Below are 17,500 nucleotides of genomic sequence, written 5' to 3' on the forward strand. Positions count from 1 at the left end.
AGTTCCCATCACTACTGCTGTGAACATTTCTAACTTGAATCAAATCTCTCCGAATGATTTAACTGCGTATACCTTTTACAAATGTAATGAAATTCTATCATGAAAATTTCTCATTAAAATTAAAGAATTTAAATTTATTTGCAGACTAGATGGAACAGGTCCATATTCAGCACTTCAGTCTTTAAGCTTTCTGTGTGCTACCACGTTTCAGTATATAAAAGAAGCACGATGCTGCCGTTATTGCCGAATAAACGCCGATAGTTTCTAGTATAACACGAGCGCACATACATCAGAGTAACACTAAAAGGTGCCTGAAGTATGACGTATAAATGGTACTTCAAACATGAGTATTTCACTTTGTTAATAACAGATGATTCCCAGTTTTACCTCTGCTGCATCCGACTGTTTAAGGTGAACGACCCTCACCGGACCCTGAGCGTCCTTCAAGATCTTCAGTTTATTCTGCTCCTAATGCAGCAAACACAGTGTTAGCCTACTCCCTTTATAATGTATTAGTAATGTTACATCTATACGGTCATTTCTTTAGGCTAAAACTGACACATCTGCTGGTATAATTATTTAATGTAATATGTTTACTTGTTCTGTACCTTGTAATAAATCTTCAGATCTCCGCCGTCTGTAGAAGGAGGCTGCAGAAAATGTTCAAACTGGCACTCCCATTCTTTGTTGAAATGCCCTATCAAGTCAATCTCTTTAACACACATCACCCTCCTGCATTAGAAATAAATACATGAGCAGAGACACAGAACATTAAAACAATTTAGAAATTTGCTGATGCTGTGTAATGAGCCAGAAGTCCATTAATCATTCATTTAATGTTTTTAACACCATTTAAAAACGGTTCTATACACAGTGGGAACTCTCCATGACAAGGTTCATTTTTATTTACATTAACATGCACTACATGGGGAAAACGTGTGTGGGTACATGTAGAGTACTGCTATACCAGCCTCTGCTTTTCTGGGAAGGCTTCCCAAAACATTTTGGAACATGGCCACATGGATTCACTTCCACTCAGACACAAAATTATTATTAAGACATTCCAGTTAGCATTCCCAATTCATTCATCACAAAGGTTTTGGATGGGACTGAGGTGTGGGCTCCGCAGGCTAATCAAGCTCATCCACATCAAACCTGCCAAGCCATGTCTTTATGGATCTCTGCATGGGGTCACGCTAAAACAGGACAGGACATTATCTGTTGCAGACCGTTATTTATGTCACTGGAACTGAGGGGCCCAAACAGCCCCTGATTATTCAGCGAGGTAGCGTTCTCCCGGCATGCATCAAACTTATTTTCTTCTGTCAAGACCTCCAGCGGGCATAGCTTGATTCTTCACTCTACAGACCACATTTGCACTGCTCCAGAGCCCAACAGGGATGTGGTTTACACCACTCCAGCAGATGCTTGGCACGGCTCATGATGGCGTTAGTCTTGGTTACTCAGTCAGTGCAGCACTCACAGAAACCCATTACAGTGAAGCTCCCGGTGAACAGCTCTAGTGCTGACATTGCTTCCAGAGGTAGTTTGGAACTCTGTGTCAAGTCCTGTTCTGTGAGTTTGTGTGGCCCCCTACTTTGCATTGCAGCTGATGTGTTGGTGCTAGATGTTTCTACTTCACAATAACAGGAGGTTGTTGACTGGGGCACCTCTAGCAGGCCATACATTTGATTTACTGACTTGTTGGAAAGGTGGCATTGTGTATCAACGCTACATCGAAAGCACTGTGTTCTTCATCTATTCTACTGCCAATATTGGTCTAAGGGGATTGCATGGCTGTATTCTTGATTTTATGCACCTGTCAGCAATGAGTGTGGCCGAAATATCTGAACCCACTAAGTAGAAGTGTTGACGTACTTTTGCGATAAGCAGTGTAGATTTTCTTCTAATAAAAATCACCATTTCGGAGATTCAAGGTTTTGTTACGACTATAATGATATGACAGCTGTAACATACTGGTCACCTGGTTTATCTGTCATCTGTTCATTTCTTTTCTGTTCATTTGCTTTTATTGATACACATTACATATTGATAAATCACTGAATTTAGACCAAGCAGAATAAAAAAATTCCTAAAAACATTCTGCAATATTCAGTATGACCATGGAGTGGAGGTGGGGGCGATTTCTAAGTATAATGTTTATAGTACCTGTTGGTGACAATGATGTTGGTTTTTTTGTGCCCAGGATACTCAAAGTGCTCTCTGAAGATCTCTCCGTCAAGTTGTTTAATCTCTGACCTCTGAAAAATACACACACTTCAAATTCATTTCAATAAGGCAATACAGCAACATGCTGGAGGCCAGACTAGCACGACATAACCGACTCACCTTTCTTTAAATGAAACATTTTGACCATGATCACATCTTTGTGTATTTATTCCAGATCTCATGATTGCTTATAACAAATCACTGAAATGAAGCAATTACTGAATCAACCAATCAAACTGAATTACACTTTACATAAAAACAAAATAGACACATATACTAAGGCAATCAAAATATTTGCATCATAGTTAAGAGTATCAAGCACTGTCTGCTATGAGGTAATAAGAAAAGTAGGCTTATATAGGAAAATACATTAGACATCGAATTGACCATGCTTTGTTAGATAGTGAAATATTCTAACTTTATAAATGAGAAACTACATTTGCATATATTTAATTAAATTCACATTGTTTATGCATAAAAATTATGTCCATACTTATTTCATGAATCAATACTTCATCAATTGACACAAGATGCACGTAGCCACGAATTTACAGATACAATGTCAAACACACTGAAAGAAAGTTTAGAAAAATAGAAAAAAAAAACTTCCAATTAGTGAAAATAATTTAAAAATATTTAATCTTTCAGTAACGAATTAACATCTAGTTGCTTGTGATTAGGTATTAACTGAAACATTAACATTTTTATTTCTCCTAGATTTTAGCCATTTCATTTATATTTGAAAAAAATATAGAATACAAGACAAAGTACAAAGGAATATGCGGTTACAAGTATTTGGCAAAAACATTCTAATATGAAGGCAAAACTAAATATTTCAGGAAGTAAAAATGAGTGAGGTAAGTGGTCAGTTTCAACAAAAGTTGTAAATCTGGCAAAAAACAATGGACAAATCAAGACTTCAGCCATTAAACAGAACGACAGACAGCAAGTGAAATGCAAGCTTAGGATCAAGCTGTTCCACTATAACCCACACTAACTTAACATTCAACCACAGGGAGATCAGTCTGGACAAAACACTGAATCAACAGCTTAGCCAATAACTGCTACCAGTCAACAGTGCTTTATTTAACGCCGCTCTATAAGTAGCCCCATAAGTAGCCCCACACCCATTATTCTTCCTCAGGCTGCATGAAGGAAATGAAAGAAAGGAAAGAAAAGGGAAAAATTAGAATGCAGAGGAAGATGAACAGAATCAGAGAGCAGAGCAAGACTGCAAAAAATGAGAAATTTAGGATGAAATATTATATTCAGAACACGCATTTAGACATCAATCATCTAGGGGTGTAACAATGAATCGTGACGTGACATCACAGTGCAAAACTGTGATAACATCACTGAGACTGTGACAACGCATTACAACAGAATGGACACTCTATTCATTAATTATGTTAATTTAATTCAAATGTACGGCAACATCAACCAACAAAGTTGCTTACAAATCAACAACCTACTCCATCAGTCTTCCTACCTCCCAGCTCTGGAGTCTTTACAAAGATATCATGAGAATACCAAATCATGAACCTGGCATCTTGAATCAAAGCACATCATGGGCTGAGTGTATTGTTACACCCCTGTTATGTAATTCATTAACTAGAGTAAAATCAGGCAATTATTACTTTTATCTACATGACGGTTTGATATCGGTAAAGTCAGTGAGGATGTATCGATGCTCTCACCTGGAAAAGATCGTAGCCGTGCGACTCTTGCTGGACGTAGGGGCGGATAATGCCGTCTTCTCGGATGAGCCGGACAGGTCGCAACTTCGTTACCTCCTCTGTTGACTCCGCCACTCTGTCAATTAAAATCTGAAATTACTCGCCAGCGTCACTAATCGGTTTCTGTTACAGTATTTTTTATGGCAGCAAGGATTTTTTCATATGCGAGAAATGAGCTTAAATAAAAACACCAGGTTCAGCATAATGTGCATATGCGCATTTTTATAGATCGCAGTTTAAGAGTTAAGAAAGAAATGTTTAAAGGGGCCGACTGCAAATATTAAAAATATCTGAAATCCCAGATATGTGACATCATAATCAATAATCAAAACAGACCCAATCAAATCAAACCCTTTAGACTTATTCGAATCAAGCTCAACTCGGCTTGATCAGGACTGTGTAGGCATTTTAGACCATGTGGTGACTGACATGACAACATAAACACCCCCACAACAGGGTTTCCAGGAGGGTTTCCAGCTTCTAATTTCTGGTAGAAGATCGACTTTAGAATCTGTATGAGATATCACGTGACTACGTGGTTGTACGTAATTTATTCAATTCATAGTTGTAAGTAATTCATTGAATGCACAATGCAGTGTTAGCATATGCTGAAGTATAAGACTGTGGCTGGGTGGCTATGAAAGACGACAAATTCAACCAACATCAGAGTTTGTTGGTTAAGTTAGACAAGAAAGGTAGAAAAAAACCTGAATTCAAAGTCACCTGCATTGTTTTTAATTTGCCAGTCAATAGTACGTAGTTCATACAGGAGCGAATCCAAGTGTAAACAGATTATAAAAGTCAGCTGAGAGCACTTTAAAGGAAAAGCCCCTTAAGTAGAAGGTCATATTCAAAATATATGATGACTTACTAGTTAAAGGGTCAGACTTGACTCTCCTGACATACATCATTCTGCATTATTCCTACATAATTACCTTCAGCCTATAGCACGGTCACATTCACTGAATACGGTTACATTCTGGACCGATGCGATTGCTCTGCAGTGCACTTGTAGCTCATCATTCTATGATTCCATTGCATGCGATGTCTTAACACCTACGTGTTCTCTCACCTTACGTTACCTCTATAGTGCAGGCATGGAATAACAAGGACACACGTTTAAACAGGAAATGAGTGTGAAATTGTCCAGGTGTTTAAGGTGCAGAGAGATGGATAGATGGTTGTGCTTTTTACAAAATCAACAAGGAGGGGCTCTGAAGTGTGTCTGGTGTCAGGGACGCATGAGAAAGCCAGGGGGCAAATACATAGTACCACATGATCTGATTAGCTGCTCTTAGCTCAGGGACAGAGGGAATGGAAAAGCAGTCAGTGTTACTGGTTGACTTGGTCACTGAGCTTTCATGGAGATGAGGATGCTCATTTGCCATTGGCTGGAGTGGCTGGACCTTGGTTAGTCCTGGCAAAGACCTTGCAGTGCTGTATCACACAGTTCAGTATACCAGCAGTGCAGTTAGCTCGTGCAGTACACCACATCTGACGAGCAGAGCAGGCAGAGAGAGAAACCAAACACTTTCTGTTCTTCAATTCATTTAATATATATTTCCAAAAAAAAGTTGGGATGCTGTGTAGAATGTAAATAAAAATGCAATGACGTGCAAATCATTTAAACCATATTTTTTAAAGGAAACTACTACATAGAGAGCATATCAAATGTTGAAAAATATATGCCCATTTTGAATTTGATGCCAACAACACATTCCAAAAAAGTTGGGACGGGGGCAACAAGCCACACGCTGGGTGGTCTTTAGCCCAGAGGACTCAGTGTCCATGATTTCTTAATCAGAATTTCAAATGTTGATTCATCGGACCGCCGGACACTTTTCCACTTCCCCTCAGTCCATTTTAAATGAGCTCAGGCCCAGAGAAGGTGGCAGCGTTTCTGGATCCTGTTTATATTTGGGTTCTTCTTTGTGTTTTAGAGTTTAACAGCGTTTGTGGACGCAGTGATGAACTGTGTTCACAGTCAGTGGTTTTCAGAAGTGTTTCTGAGCCCATGCAGTGATTTCCACTACAGGATCATGTCTGTTTTTAATGCAGTGCTGCTCCTTTTATGCCCAGTCATGTTACTGACCTGTTTCCAATCAACCCCCAGGTGTTTTTTAGCATTACACCACTTTTTTGTTGCCCCTATCCCAACTTTTTTGGAAAGTGTTGTTAGCATCAAATTCAAAAAGGCCATATATTTTTCAAAAACCAATAAAACTTTTCTGTTTCAGCATTTGATATGTTGCGACTGCACTATTTTGAATTAAATATAGGGTTTAAATTATTTGCAAATTCATTGCATTTTGTTTTTATTTACATTTTGCACAGCAAACTTATTGGGAAATGGGGCTGTACTAGGGCTGTTTAATAATACAAATAATTAATACCAATTAATTGCATTATTTTTAATCATGCAATTAATCATGTTTATTTGCTCAAAGTTTACTTTAGGAAACATGCTTTCTATTTAAAACGCAGTGCATTTTGATGTAAAATAATCAGAATGTATTTATAGATTATTACTTTCACCATGTAACCAGGAATATGAAAATCACACGATTTCCAATGGGTGAATGCAGTTCCCAATTTTAATCACAGATGCTTGTGAAACAATTTCTGAATAATGGAAATGCCTCTTCACTACTGTCTTTGCATGCATTAGTGCAAGCACAAGCAAAAATGGGACGCAAGCGTATTGTTTGTAAACTTCCTCTTTAAATTCAATATTGGACCAATAACCATTCAGGTCTCCCGTATATCAATATGCCATGCATCCCTAACTAGAACATACTAGAATAATCATGCTCCATCAAAACAAACAAAAAATCCCTCTCATGCTAATACATAACAAATTGGGTAGCTCTGTTCAACCAATTCAGGATTAGAGCTCAAACCTGAAATGTGAGGCTTCCCGCGGCTCGTCTCTCTATGTTGTTCTGCTCATCAGAGTTGCTATTGGCCATTGAGGAATGGGGAGGTCAGTAGCCATGTTAAAATGTGGGGGGTGGGGAAAGCACACGCTCATATTCATCCAGTCATTTCTATTCTGGGGTTTATTGTACAGTAGATTAGCCATAATAATGCACTGTACCACAGCTTGCATCCTCTGCTACCCACGATGCAATCCTTACCTTGTTACCATTCACTTCCCTGAAGGAAAAAACATTCATGCCAGCAAACTCTTTTTTTTTTTTTTTTTTTTGGAGAGCCAGAAGCCGAAATGGAAATAACAACCCTGACCAAGTGAATGCCGAGGACCATTCACTGTGATCTGATGCGCTCTGTTTGAACCTCTCAACTCAAATACACTCACATACATACTCAAACAGACCAATACTCACTGAACTAAAAGAACAAAACACATCCAGGTATAAACTCATGAGAAAGAAAGAGTCACAAAATTAGTAAACACACAGGAAAACCAAAACAAACACTAACGACTTCACAAAAAACAATGTTAGAACAAAGATAAAAGAAAATGTGAATAACAGAAATAACACAGAAGAGAGATCAGTTTTTACGTGACACAGAATCTCTACTCATCACGAAAGAGAGCATGAAGGAGATATGGCACGTCTGTCTCTGCACATATTTGTCTGACCACGGAACGCTTGTGAGGTAAATATATGAAGAGAGAGACGCATCATATGTGGGTGTCTGTGTCTCACCTCTGAATGCCCTGAAAGGTGCTGCTGGCCATGTCCACAATGCCCCCTGTAGGTCTAGCTACCACTCCTACCAGGCCCTTCCCAATGCCCTTAAAAAAGCCTGCAGCCCCCTCCTTCTTCGCACCTGAGCATGAAGAACAGCAAATAATATCAATATTAGTTCTAATATAATACAATACACAGTGCTGTTGTTTTATCAGACACACCATACAATGCTTCTGGAGGTATATGATTACTGTAGTAATTCTTTTGCTGCAAAAAAATACTGCATTGGTAAAAGTGCAACAAACAGAGCAGCACTGCTGCCTCACTAGCTGGGGGTTCCACCAACATACTTTTTATGAGTTCTAGCATATTTAATTAAAATAAACCATGATGGAAACATGCAAACTGTAGCTGTAGCTACAAAACTGACAGAAGGCAGCAGACTGTGGTGGAATAATGAAGCAGCGATATTAAACAGGTAAATAGACGTGAGGTGCTGACATTTCCTGAGCTGCTGCCAGTGCAATTTGTCTTTGTGCTGGAATGAAATGAAATAAAACAGAAGAATAAAACAGAAGACATGCTGTAAATTCAGATCATGTTTCTCAAATGCATATTTACAAATGTACAACATGTAAAAGTACAGTAGAAAGCAGTGCTCCTGTTAGCAGCCTACTGATGTTATCAAGTGTACGAGATGCTTGCTATCATACTAGGGTTCTTGTTTAAGGATTATATGGGTTTCCCTGCTTTGATCTTGGTAAGATGCCTACTCCTACTCCTTCAGCTGCTTTTCTTTTAAAGTCCTCTGAATGGCCACGCTGCACCAGAGAATACTGTTGTGAAGATCAGGTAACCAAGTGAAGATTTTGTTTATACAGCAGGATAATAATAAAAATTGGATAAGAAAAAAGTCTTGGAGCACTTGACTCCTCTTTTTGAGAGACCACAAATCTAGAGGCACAAATACTTTTCCAAAACAATGATAATGATGGTTTAAACTATTTATTCAACAAAGTGAACGCACTATGAAGTGTGTGTGCGTTAGGGCTCTTTTATTAAACTATATTTATACATTGTGTTGAACAAACTAAAAAATAGATTACAGAAGCTTAAGTGATCAGATGGAAATTAGACATACCCTCCACAGGTTTGGTAACAATACCCGTCACTCCTCCAACCACACCCTGTGGGGAAAATCCAAGAAGTCCTTTCAGCCCTGTGTTTTTTATACTAGTCACAAATGTAATGTGAAGTTTAATGCACATTTTATCAGCCAAAAGAAGCTAAAGTCATGTACTGTCTAATGTCTAATATGCTATAAAATCATGCAGAATGACTGAAGTTAACTGGTCCATGAGCTCTGGCACCTTCAGAAGGCCTTTGCCCCCTTTGGCAAGACTCTCTCCAAAGTCCTTGGGTGGTCTATTCATCTCCTCTCTGCGTTTCTGCTGGTACTCTTTGTCCATGGTGATAGCTGCCAGGCCCTTTCCTACTGAACCTGTTATACGTGAAACCATTCCTGCAGCGCCCCCTGTAAGAAATAAAGGCAGTAAAACACACGACTGTAGGTATGCCTGCGTGTGTGTGTGTGTGTGTGTGTGTGTGTTTATTTTGACTGTGTGTGAATTTGTGCTGTGTTAAACAGTAACTGGGATTGTTCGGCACGGCAGCCTATTGGTGATAAAAACATAGACGGGCTGTAGTCTTATTCTTTTACTCTTTAATTTCTTTAATGCCCCTCCCAGTTTTCCTCCTACGACCACTCAAGCTTCACCTACTCTTGACCATTTGTCTCTTCAACTTAATATGCATCTTTATTTATTTTCTAATATACACACATCTGATGTTGAAAGTGAGACATTTTACTATTTCATGAAAAACATGAACTTATTTAGAACTTGATGGCAGCAACACATCTCAAAAAAGTTGGGACAGGGCCGTGTCATTGTGTAGCATCCCCTCTTCTTTTAACAGCAGTCTGTAAACGTCTGGGAAGTGAGGAGACCAACTGCTGGAGTTTTGGGAGAAGAATGCTGTCCCATTCTTGGCTGATGTGGGATTCTAGTTGCTCAACAGTTCTGGGATCTCTTTGCTGGACTTTTTGTTTCATGATGTGCCAAATGTTTTCACAATCAGAGATGCAGGCTTTTGAACTATGCGCTGATAAAACGCTGGATGGTCCATCTCCTCTCGAGCCAAAAAGAATTGAAAATTTAGATTCATCTGACTACAGAACAGTTTCCCATTTCGCCTCAGTCCTTTATAAAAGAGCTTTGGCCCAGAGAAGACGGTGGCGTTTCTGGGTCGTGTTGACATTTGGTTTCTTCTTTGCGTGATGCAGCTTTAACTTGGATTTGTAGACTGCATGGCGAACTGTGTTCACAGACAGTGATTTCTGGAAGTGTTTCTGAGCCCATGCAGTGATTTCCAGTAGAGAATCGTGTCTGTTTTTAATGCAGTGCTGCCTGAGGGCCCAAAGATCACGAGCATCTGATGTTGAGAGCTGTCCTGGTCCCTTGCGTACAGAGATTTCTCCAGATTCTCAGAATCTTCTGACAATATTATGCACTGTAGATGGTGGGAGTCTTTGCAACTTTATGTTGAAGAACATTTTTCTGAAATTGTTTCACAATCTTTTAGACTCATTTGCTTCTCAGAGACTTTGCCTCTCTAGATGCAGTTTCTCTTTGCTTCTGAGAGATTCCGCCTCTCTAAACTGCTCTTTTTATATCCAGTCATGTGAGTTAGTTGCAAATTGCTCCTCCAGATGTTTTTTAGTAGCACCACTTACTTTTCCAGCCTTTTGTTGCCCCTGTCCAAACTGTTATGCTGTTGCTGCCGTGAAGTTCAAAATGAGTTTCCATTTTTCATTAAATAGTAAAATGTCTCACTTTCAACATCTGATATGTGTTCTATGTTCTATTATTGTTAGAACAAATTATTATAATAATTTTATTATTGTGAATAAAATATGGGCCTATGAGATTGGCAAATCATTGCATTCTGTTTACGTTTTACACATCGTCCCAACTTTTTTGGAATTGTGGTTACTGACCCTGATAGTAATTTTACAGACAAGCCCAATAATAATGCAACTACAGGTTGCACAAACCACACAGAGAATCATTTACAGACCTGCGTGAAGAAAATAAAATAATGCACAATATTACAACTGCATGCACATTTTTTTCTGTGTTTCATGAAAAAACATGTAGTTTTGCAAAAACTGTGACTATAAACACATCAGTCATATTCATTTTCTTGAGCACAGTGACCTAGTAGCACTGCTGGCTAATAATGTGGAGCTGGTGATCTTTACAGAGATAACTTGAGATTATTATTAATCCCATCCTGTTAATGTACAGAAAATATGCTACGTTTCAAAATACACTATATTCCCAAAAGTATTCGGTCGTCTGGCTTCACAAGCATACAAAATCGAGTGTCTTCCCGTTCTTAATCCATGCAGCTATAACAGCTTCAGCTCTTCTGGGAAGGCTTTCCACAAGGGTTAGGAGTGTTTATGGGAATTTTTGACCGTTCTTCCAGAAGCGCACTTGTAAGGTTAGACACTGATGTTGGACAAAGTTGTGAGCATGAAATTGTCCAAAATCTTTTGGTGCTGAAGCTTTAAGAGTTCCTTTCACCTAGGGGCTCGGCTTTATACACCTGTGGCCATGGAAGTGACTGGAACACCTGAATTCTGTGATTTGGATGGGCGAGTGAAAACTTTTGGAAATATAGTGTAAGTTACAGCACTCAGAAAAGAAAAGCAAGAGTTTTATGGAGTGTTTTTGCTTGTAAGCGCTCTTTTTGATTTTTAGGGCTCTTCTTTAAACTGTATGTAAACATCTATATCTATTCTTCTATGCATTTGTAAAGTTTATGAAAAACTCATCTGTTTATCTTTATACACAAAAACCATTATATCATTACCAGTAGAACATTCTGTGTGCACTCAGTAATAATAAAAAGGCCATGAGTCTTTCTCGACTCCCCCAGAGGTTTATCATTCAAATTACGGCTTTCGAAATATTACTGCTGTCAGTGGTTCAAAAACTGTTTATCACAAGGAAAAGCATTTTTCAGGCCAGACGTCTTGCTGCAGTCTAAAATATAAAGTTTCTGGAATGCCTCAAGGGTAAATACGGGAACCCTTTGTGCCACAACGCACAGTGCCGCACCCTGGCTTGTATGAGGCAAAGTAGCTGCAGACCTGCTAGACTGCCCATGCTAACCCGTGTCCATCATTGAAAGTATGTACAATTGGCATGCAAGCATTTCAAATTGCACCCTGGAGCAATGTAAGATGATTGCCCCATTTTTTATATTACATGAATAGCCTGGTACACATATATTGTTTACCCAGGGAAATGATTGCACCTTGATGCACTAGGAGAAGAAGACAAACCACTGGAGGAAGTGTGATGCTCTGGGCAATGTCCTGCTAGGTAACTGCCATGAATGGATTAAAGTAAACAGATGAAAATACATTTTATCTCAAAACGTTATCACAAAACTACCATAAGGTGATGCATCAGACATCAGGCAGTATATTTCTGACCATTGTATGTAATACGTTTGTGTGAGGGAGCTTTTAGATGCATTAAACTATGTCTGGTTCCTTTCATCACCACTGTGAACAATTCTGACACTGCAGGCATCTCTAGAATGAAGCATCAGACCACCCTTAATGACTTTGGTTACATCTCAACCATTTAATTATGTATGTTCTGAAAAACCTGTGAAATTTCTCCCTTGCTTATGCCTTGGTGCCAGATACCACAGGGCACCTTCAGAGGCCTTGCAGAGTCTATGCCTCAGCAGGAAGGAGCTGCTTTGGTGGTAAATGGAGGACCAACAGCTTATTAGGCAGGTGGTTACAAAGTTTTGGCTCATCAGCAAAATATATTCATAGTGAAGGGTCACCTTAAATAAACCGGGAGAGAATTTTTGCAGGCCAACACATTTGGTATAAAGTTTTTTGTATTTGTAACCAGGTTACTGGAGTGATTATGCAGAAACTAGTTTGGAGTGTTATTTGTATATCAAGCCATCCATCGCAGATATTGCAAGGCTGAAGTAGAATCGGCTGCCACGCGTCGTTTAGACACACGTTTAACAAGTGCTGTGTGACAGTGTGTCACTGCGCGAGTACGCTAGCGCTACAATATTTAATTTGTGAGTATGGACGGAGTATTGATTTCTGTGTGTTAATAACTGCTGGCGGTGATGGCACAATGGCATCCTTACCTACTGTATGGCCCAGCAAACTACGCACACCGATGACAAAGCCTTCTGCAAACTCTTCTGGCCCTTGAACAGCCCCCTAATTAAAAAAAAGAGATCATCTCATCTCTCATGGCACGTATCAGTATGATCTCAAAGCAGACTTATGAGAAGATAGCAATCTTTAAGAGGAAACAGAAACCGGAAAATTCCAATTTCTCAGTGGACTTGCATTTTAATGGAATTAATGTAAAGCTTTGATCTAGCAGTGCACATCAGAAGACTGCACTCTTCCTCCTCTTCCTCAACTCTCCTGCTGCAGGCGTTGTCTGCTGCTTTAAAGTATTACTCTCCAGCTCCTTCCTTCTCTCCCTCGCACTGTGGCTACCATGTGCGCTAGACTGGTGTTTGAGAAAAGTTGAAACTGTCGGGTCATGACATCATTGAGGGGGTGAGGTCTGGCATTTCCTGTTCTAACCAATCACAAAGGACTGTTCTCAGTCTGAGTAAATACCGGACAGTCTGAAAATGTGCATTTGGCTGCAGCATCACAGGCTATAACAAATGTGGTCACCTAGGCTGGTGGCATTTTTATGGCTGACTATCCTAAAGACTTTTCCTACTGTACTTCTTTTGGTACTCTAAGACACACGATATCGGGATATAAGGTTAAGAGGGAATGACAAGATGAATAAATGTGACTTAAACCTGGAAGGGCTCATAGAAGAAGGCCTCAACCCCTTCTGAAAGGCCTCTGATCAGTCCAAAGGGATTCCCCAACACATCCAGGCCCAGCACCAGTACATACATCTGCTTCAAGAACTGCAAAGGCAATAAAGAGAGTATTGCAGAGCCTGAACCAAAACAATGCGCTAATACTTTGGAATTCTGAGGTATTGGAAAGAAATTGTCAAAAAAAAGAATGAGCGCCCATCAGTGAGACTGGTTTACAGACCAGACCAACAGACTGCATTCAAAGGGAGTTTAAAACATAAAATCTGGGAATTTAAAAAGATACTAAATATTTAAAGATAGAGTAATAACATGTATAAACAGCGGAATATGTATGGACTTGGTCAGAATATGAGGGTGAAAGAACTGCTGACCTGTTCCGTGTAATGCCTAATCACAGCCCACATCAGCTTCTCTCTGCGGTAGAACTGGTACTTTACTTCAAAGAAGGCAAGTCTAGAGAGAAAGCACAATAAACACCTCTGCCGTTTCTGACATGATCAGGATGATGAGGCTGTTAACGAGCTTTATTTATAAATTGTTTGTGATACTCACTTAAAGATAAGATCATCTACATCGGTAAGTGTTGCTCCAATGCTTTTAAGAAGCAGATTGAGTGACTGGATGGCAACCATGTCACCCTCCTCAGACTCATCCCCACTGGAGCCAAGAGACAAACTCAAATGCAACTACACACACACACGCACGCACGCACGCACGCATACACACACACGCACGCACACACACACATGCAGAGAGTATCTATTTAGAACACAGTGATATTACATCTTTAATTATTTGTAGTTAGATGATTTTAATGCCTCAAGCCTGGAGCAGCTGCTTTCGTCTCACTTTAATGGGGGAGATGTGGAAGTGCTCGAAGAAGCTGAGGCCTGAAGTGTCTGTAATGGAGCTCTCCATCAGCTGAGCCTGTAGCACCTCCAAATCTCTTTCTATCAGTTTAGTCTGCACAGAGATACATAGCTTGTCAAACATATGCACACACGTGACTTCATAGAGCATACATACATGTTGTGTTTAGAGCTGGTCTCTCATTTGAACCTTCAAGCACCCGGATTTATTCACATTGGTATTGTATTGTAACCCTGCGCTCACAACAGCAGCAACTTTTAATCCCACGTTGTCCAAATCGCTAAACACTCATCGCTTGCAAGCATCTCAACCCGACTGTTTGTTGCCATGGTTTCACTTACACCAAGCACCAATCAGATGCGTTCCTACTAAAAATAAAAATACTGGAAAGAAACGGATTGTGTATAAATTCAGCCCCTGTGTAGTGCATCACTGTCTGTGCAGTGAGTACAAGAAGAACGCAGTATTTGGTCTTTGCGATCGCTGCCATTCCTCCATCTCTAGTAACAACACATACATGAACCAAGAAAGGGGCACACTGCTGCACTGTGGAGAAAATACTTCACCCTTCTAAATTCCCACTGGTAACTGCCACATTGCTTCTTAATTTGCATGAAATTAAAATTTGCTGACGCCACCCACTGCACGTCACACGCACTCGCGCTGCCTCCTGTCGCCAGAAGTCACTAGCTCTCACTGAAAACGAAGAATTCCGGCCACTGCGTCGCTGCTGAACACAGGGAACGGACACATCCTCACTCCCTATCCATCACAAATCCCAATGCTGCGTTTGACACCATTTAAAAATGCTAGTTGCTGTTTACAGTGTGAAGTTACAAATAACACAAAAAAAAGTTACATCAGACATTAAAAGCATACAGTTAAATACACTTTCATGGCATCCTGTCAAACATAAACACAGGCTTTATTCATTTTTACATGACCAACCCCTCTTTGTCACTTATTAACCAGGCTGTTTTGTTGCTGTGCCTTTAAGATTGATATATGTACGCACAACTCCACTGCCAAAAATGGGATGGGATGCTGTCCAAAATGTTAGTAAAAACTGAATGTAATGATGTGCAAATTTTCCAATTCCAGTGAAGTTGGGACGTTTGTGTAAAACAAATAAAAACAGAAGACGATGATCTGCAAATCCTTTTCAACCGATATTTAACTGAATTCACTACAAAGACGAGATATTTAATGTTCAAACAGATAAACTTTATTGTTTTTTGTAAATATTTACTCATTTTGAATTTGATGCCTGCAACACGTTCCAGAGAAGTTGGGACAGGAGCAACAAAAGACTGGGAAAGTTGAGGAATGCTGTAAAAACACCTGTTTGGAACATTCCACAGGTGAGCAGGTTAACTGGAAACAGGTGAGTGTCATGATTGGGTATAAAGGGAGCGTCCCTGAAAGGCTCAGTCGTTCACAAGCGAGGACGGGCGAGGTTCACCACTTAGTGATCAACTGCGTGAGCAAATAGTCCAACAGTTTAAGATCAACGTTTCTCAACGTGCAACTGCAGGAATTTAGGGATTTCATCATCTACAGTCCATAATATCATCAGAAGATTCAGAGAATCTGGAGAAATCTCTGCAGGTAAGCGGCAAGACAGAAAACCAACACTGAACGCCCGTGACCTTCGACCCCTCAGTCGGCACTGCATTAAAAACCCACATCATTCTGTAACGGATATTCCCACATGGGCTCAGGAACACTTCGGAAAACCATCATCAGTGAACCAGGGAGACTGTTTCCAGATGATAGAAAGGCAACAGGAACTCAAATAACCAACCAGAATCTCTGAGAATTAACCTTTTACTGTACCTAATAAAGTGGCCTGTGTGTGTGATGTGCATACTGGATGCTGGCTTCAGAACTGTGCGCTGATAAGCTGGATTCATCATACAACAGGGGCTTAGGTAAATGGGCATTTCTGGACTATATATGGTTTATATATGGTTTCTTCTTTGCATGGCAGAGTTTTAACCCCTAAAAATCCCAGGCTTATTACATACTATGGCTTATAATTCAATAACTACACGGTCTTCAGTGCAAACTGGTTGCGCTATTCTCAGGTTGTAGAAGTGCGTAATAAAACCTTGGGCCTGCTGGCCTTTGGGCCCTGGTCAATTAATGGTTTAACTCGCATTTGTGGACACAGCGACAAACTGTGTTCACATACAATGGATTCAGAAGTGTTTCTGAACCCATGGAGATCATGGCCAGCAAACATGGGTTTGGTCTTGTCCCTTTCATACACAGATCTCTCCAGATTCTCTGAATCTTTTAATGATGATTATAATGTCTGATGATACTGCAGACAATGAAAAACCCAAGTTCTTTGCTATTTTACATTAAGAAACTTTGTTCTTGAATTGTTTCAGTTTTCCCACACAGCCTTCCAAAGAGTGCTAACCCCCTTCCCACCTTCACTTCTGACTCTCTGGAATGCTCGTTTTATACCCAAATCATGTTACTGACCTGTTGCCAATTAAGGTGATAAGTTGTGAGATGCTGCACCAAGTGATTTTCAGCATTTATCATCTTCATCGACTGATTTTGTAGAACCTGTCCCAACGTTTTTGAAACACATTGCGTACATTAAACTTAAAAATGGGCATATACATTTTTAAATAATTGGTTTAAATAATTTGCACCTCCCTGCATTTTTTTTTATTTACATTTTGCACAGCCTCCCAACCTTTTTTGGAAACGTGGTGGTAAGTTCTGTTCTGGCTTGTGGCCCAGTATTGTGCACCATTCAAAAACAGGTTGGGCTGAAACACGCCGTACAATTTAAATACGAGTTGGCAGAAACTAACTACTGTCTGCTGTATAGGTGAATATATGTAAATGCTCTGGTTTTTGTGACATCACAAAAACAATGAATTAAAAATGGGCTGTTAGCTGCTTAGTTTCCATTCATGGATGGTATTTGGGAAGTGAACAAAAGGTTTGGGAACTTTAACAGTGTTTACAAACTATGTCTTTTATTTTAAAAAGTGAGATGAAAGTAAGACAATTCCG

The 17,500-nt window shown here is 39.8% G+C and overlaps 1 protein-coding gene across 6 annotated transcripts in view; it reads right to left on the bottom strand.

The window, feature by feature from the left end:
- Positions 1-17,500, bottom strand: part of vps13c (vacuolar protein sorting 13 homolog C) — an 84,630-nt gene that overhangs the window by 2,019 nt on the left and 65,111 nt on the right. For 3 of the 6 annotated variants that reach the window (XM_037545463.1, XM_037545462.1, XM_037545461.1), the window contains 13 exons: positions 14,441-14,554; positions 14,144-14,277; positions 13,963-14,044; positions 13,565-13,678; positions 12,881-12,956; positions 8,995-9,158; positions 8,766-8,811; positions 7,640-7,763; positions 5,038-5,049; positions 3,927-4,041; positions 2,170-2,261; positions 609-732; positions 388-468 (listed from right to left, as the gene is read on the bottom strand). In XM_037545463.1, coding sequence (XP_037401360.1) covers positions 388-468; positions 609-732; positions 2,170-2,261; positions 3,927-4,041; positions 5,038-5,049; positions 7,640-7,763; positions 8,766-8,811; positions 8,995-9,158; positions 12,881-12,956; positions 13,565-13,678; positions 13,963-14,044; positions 14,144-14,277; positions 14,441-14,554 — 1,278 coding nt within the window. The remainder of the gene's footprint in view (positions 1-387; positions 469-608; positions 733-2,169; positions 2,262-3,926; positions 4,042-5,037; positions 5,050-7,639; positions 7,764-8,765; positions 8,812-8,994; positions 9,159-12,880; positions 12,957-13,564; positions 13,679-13,962; positions 14,045-14,143; positions 14,278-14,440; positions 14,555-17,500) is intronic. The other 3 variants (XM_017721567.2, XM_017721572.2, XM_017721569.2) reach the window with 1 other exon arrangement.

The sequence above is a fragment of the Pygocentrus nattereri genome, chromosome 15 (assembly GCF_015220715.1).
Source record: "Pygocentrus nattereri isolate fPygNat1 chromosome 15, fPygNat1.pri, whole genome shotgun sequence".
NCBI lineage: Eukaryota > Metazoa > Chordata > Actinopteri > Characiformes > Serrasalmidae > Pygocentrus > Pygocentrus nattereri.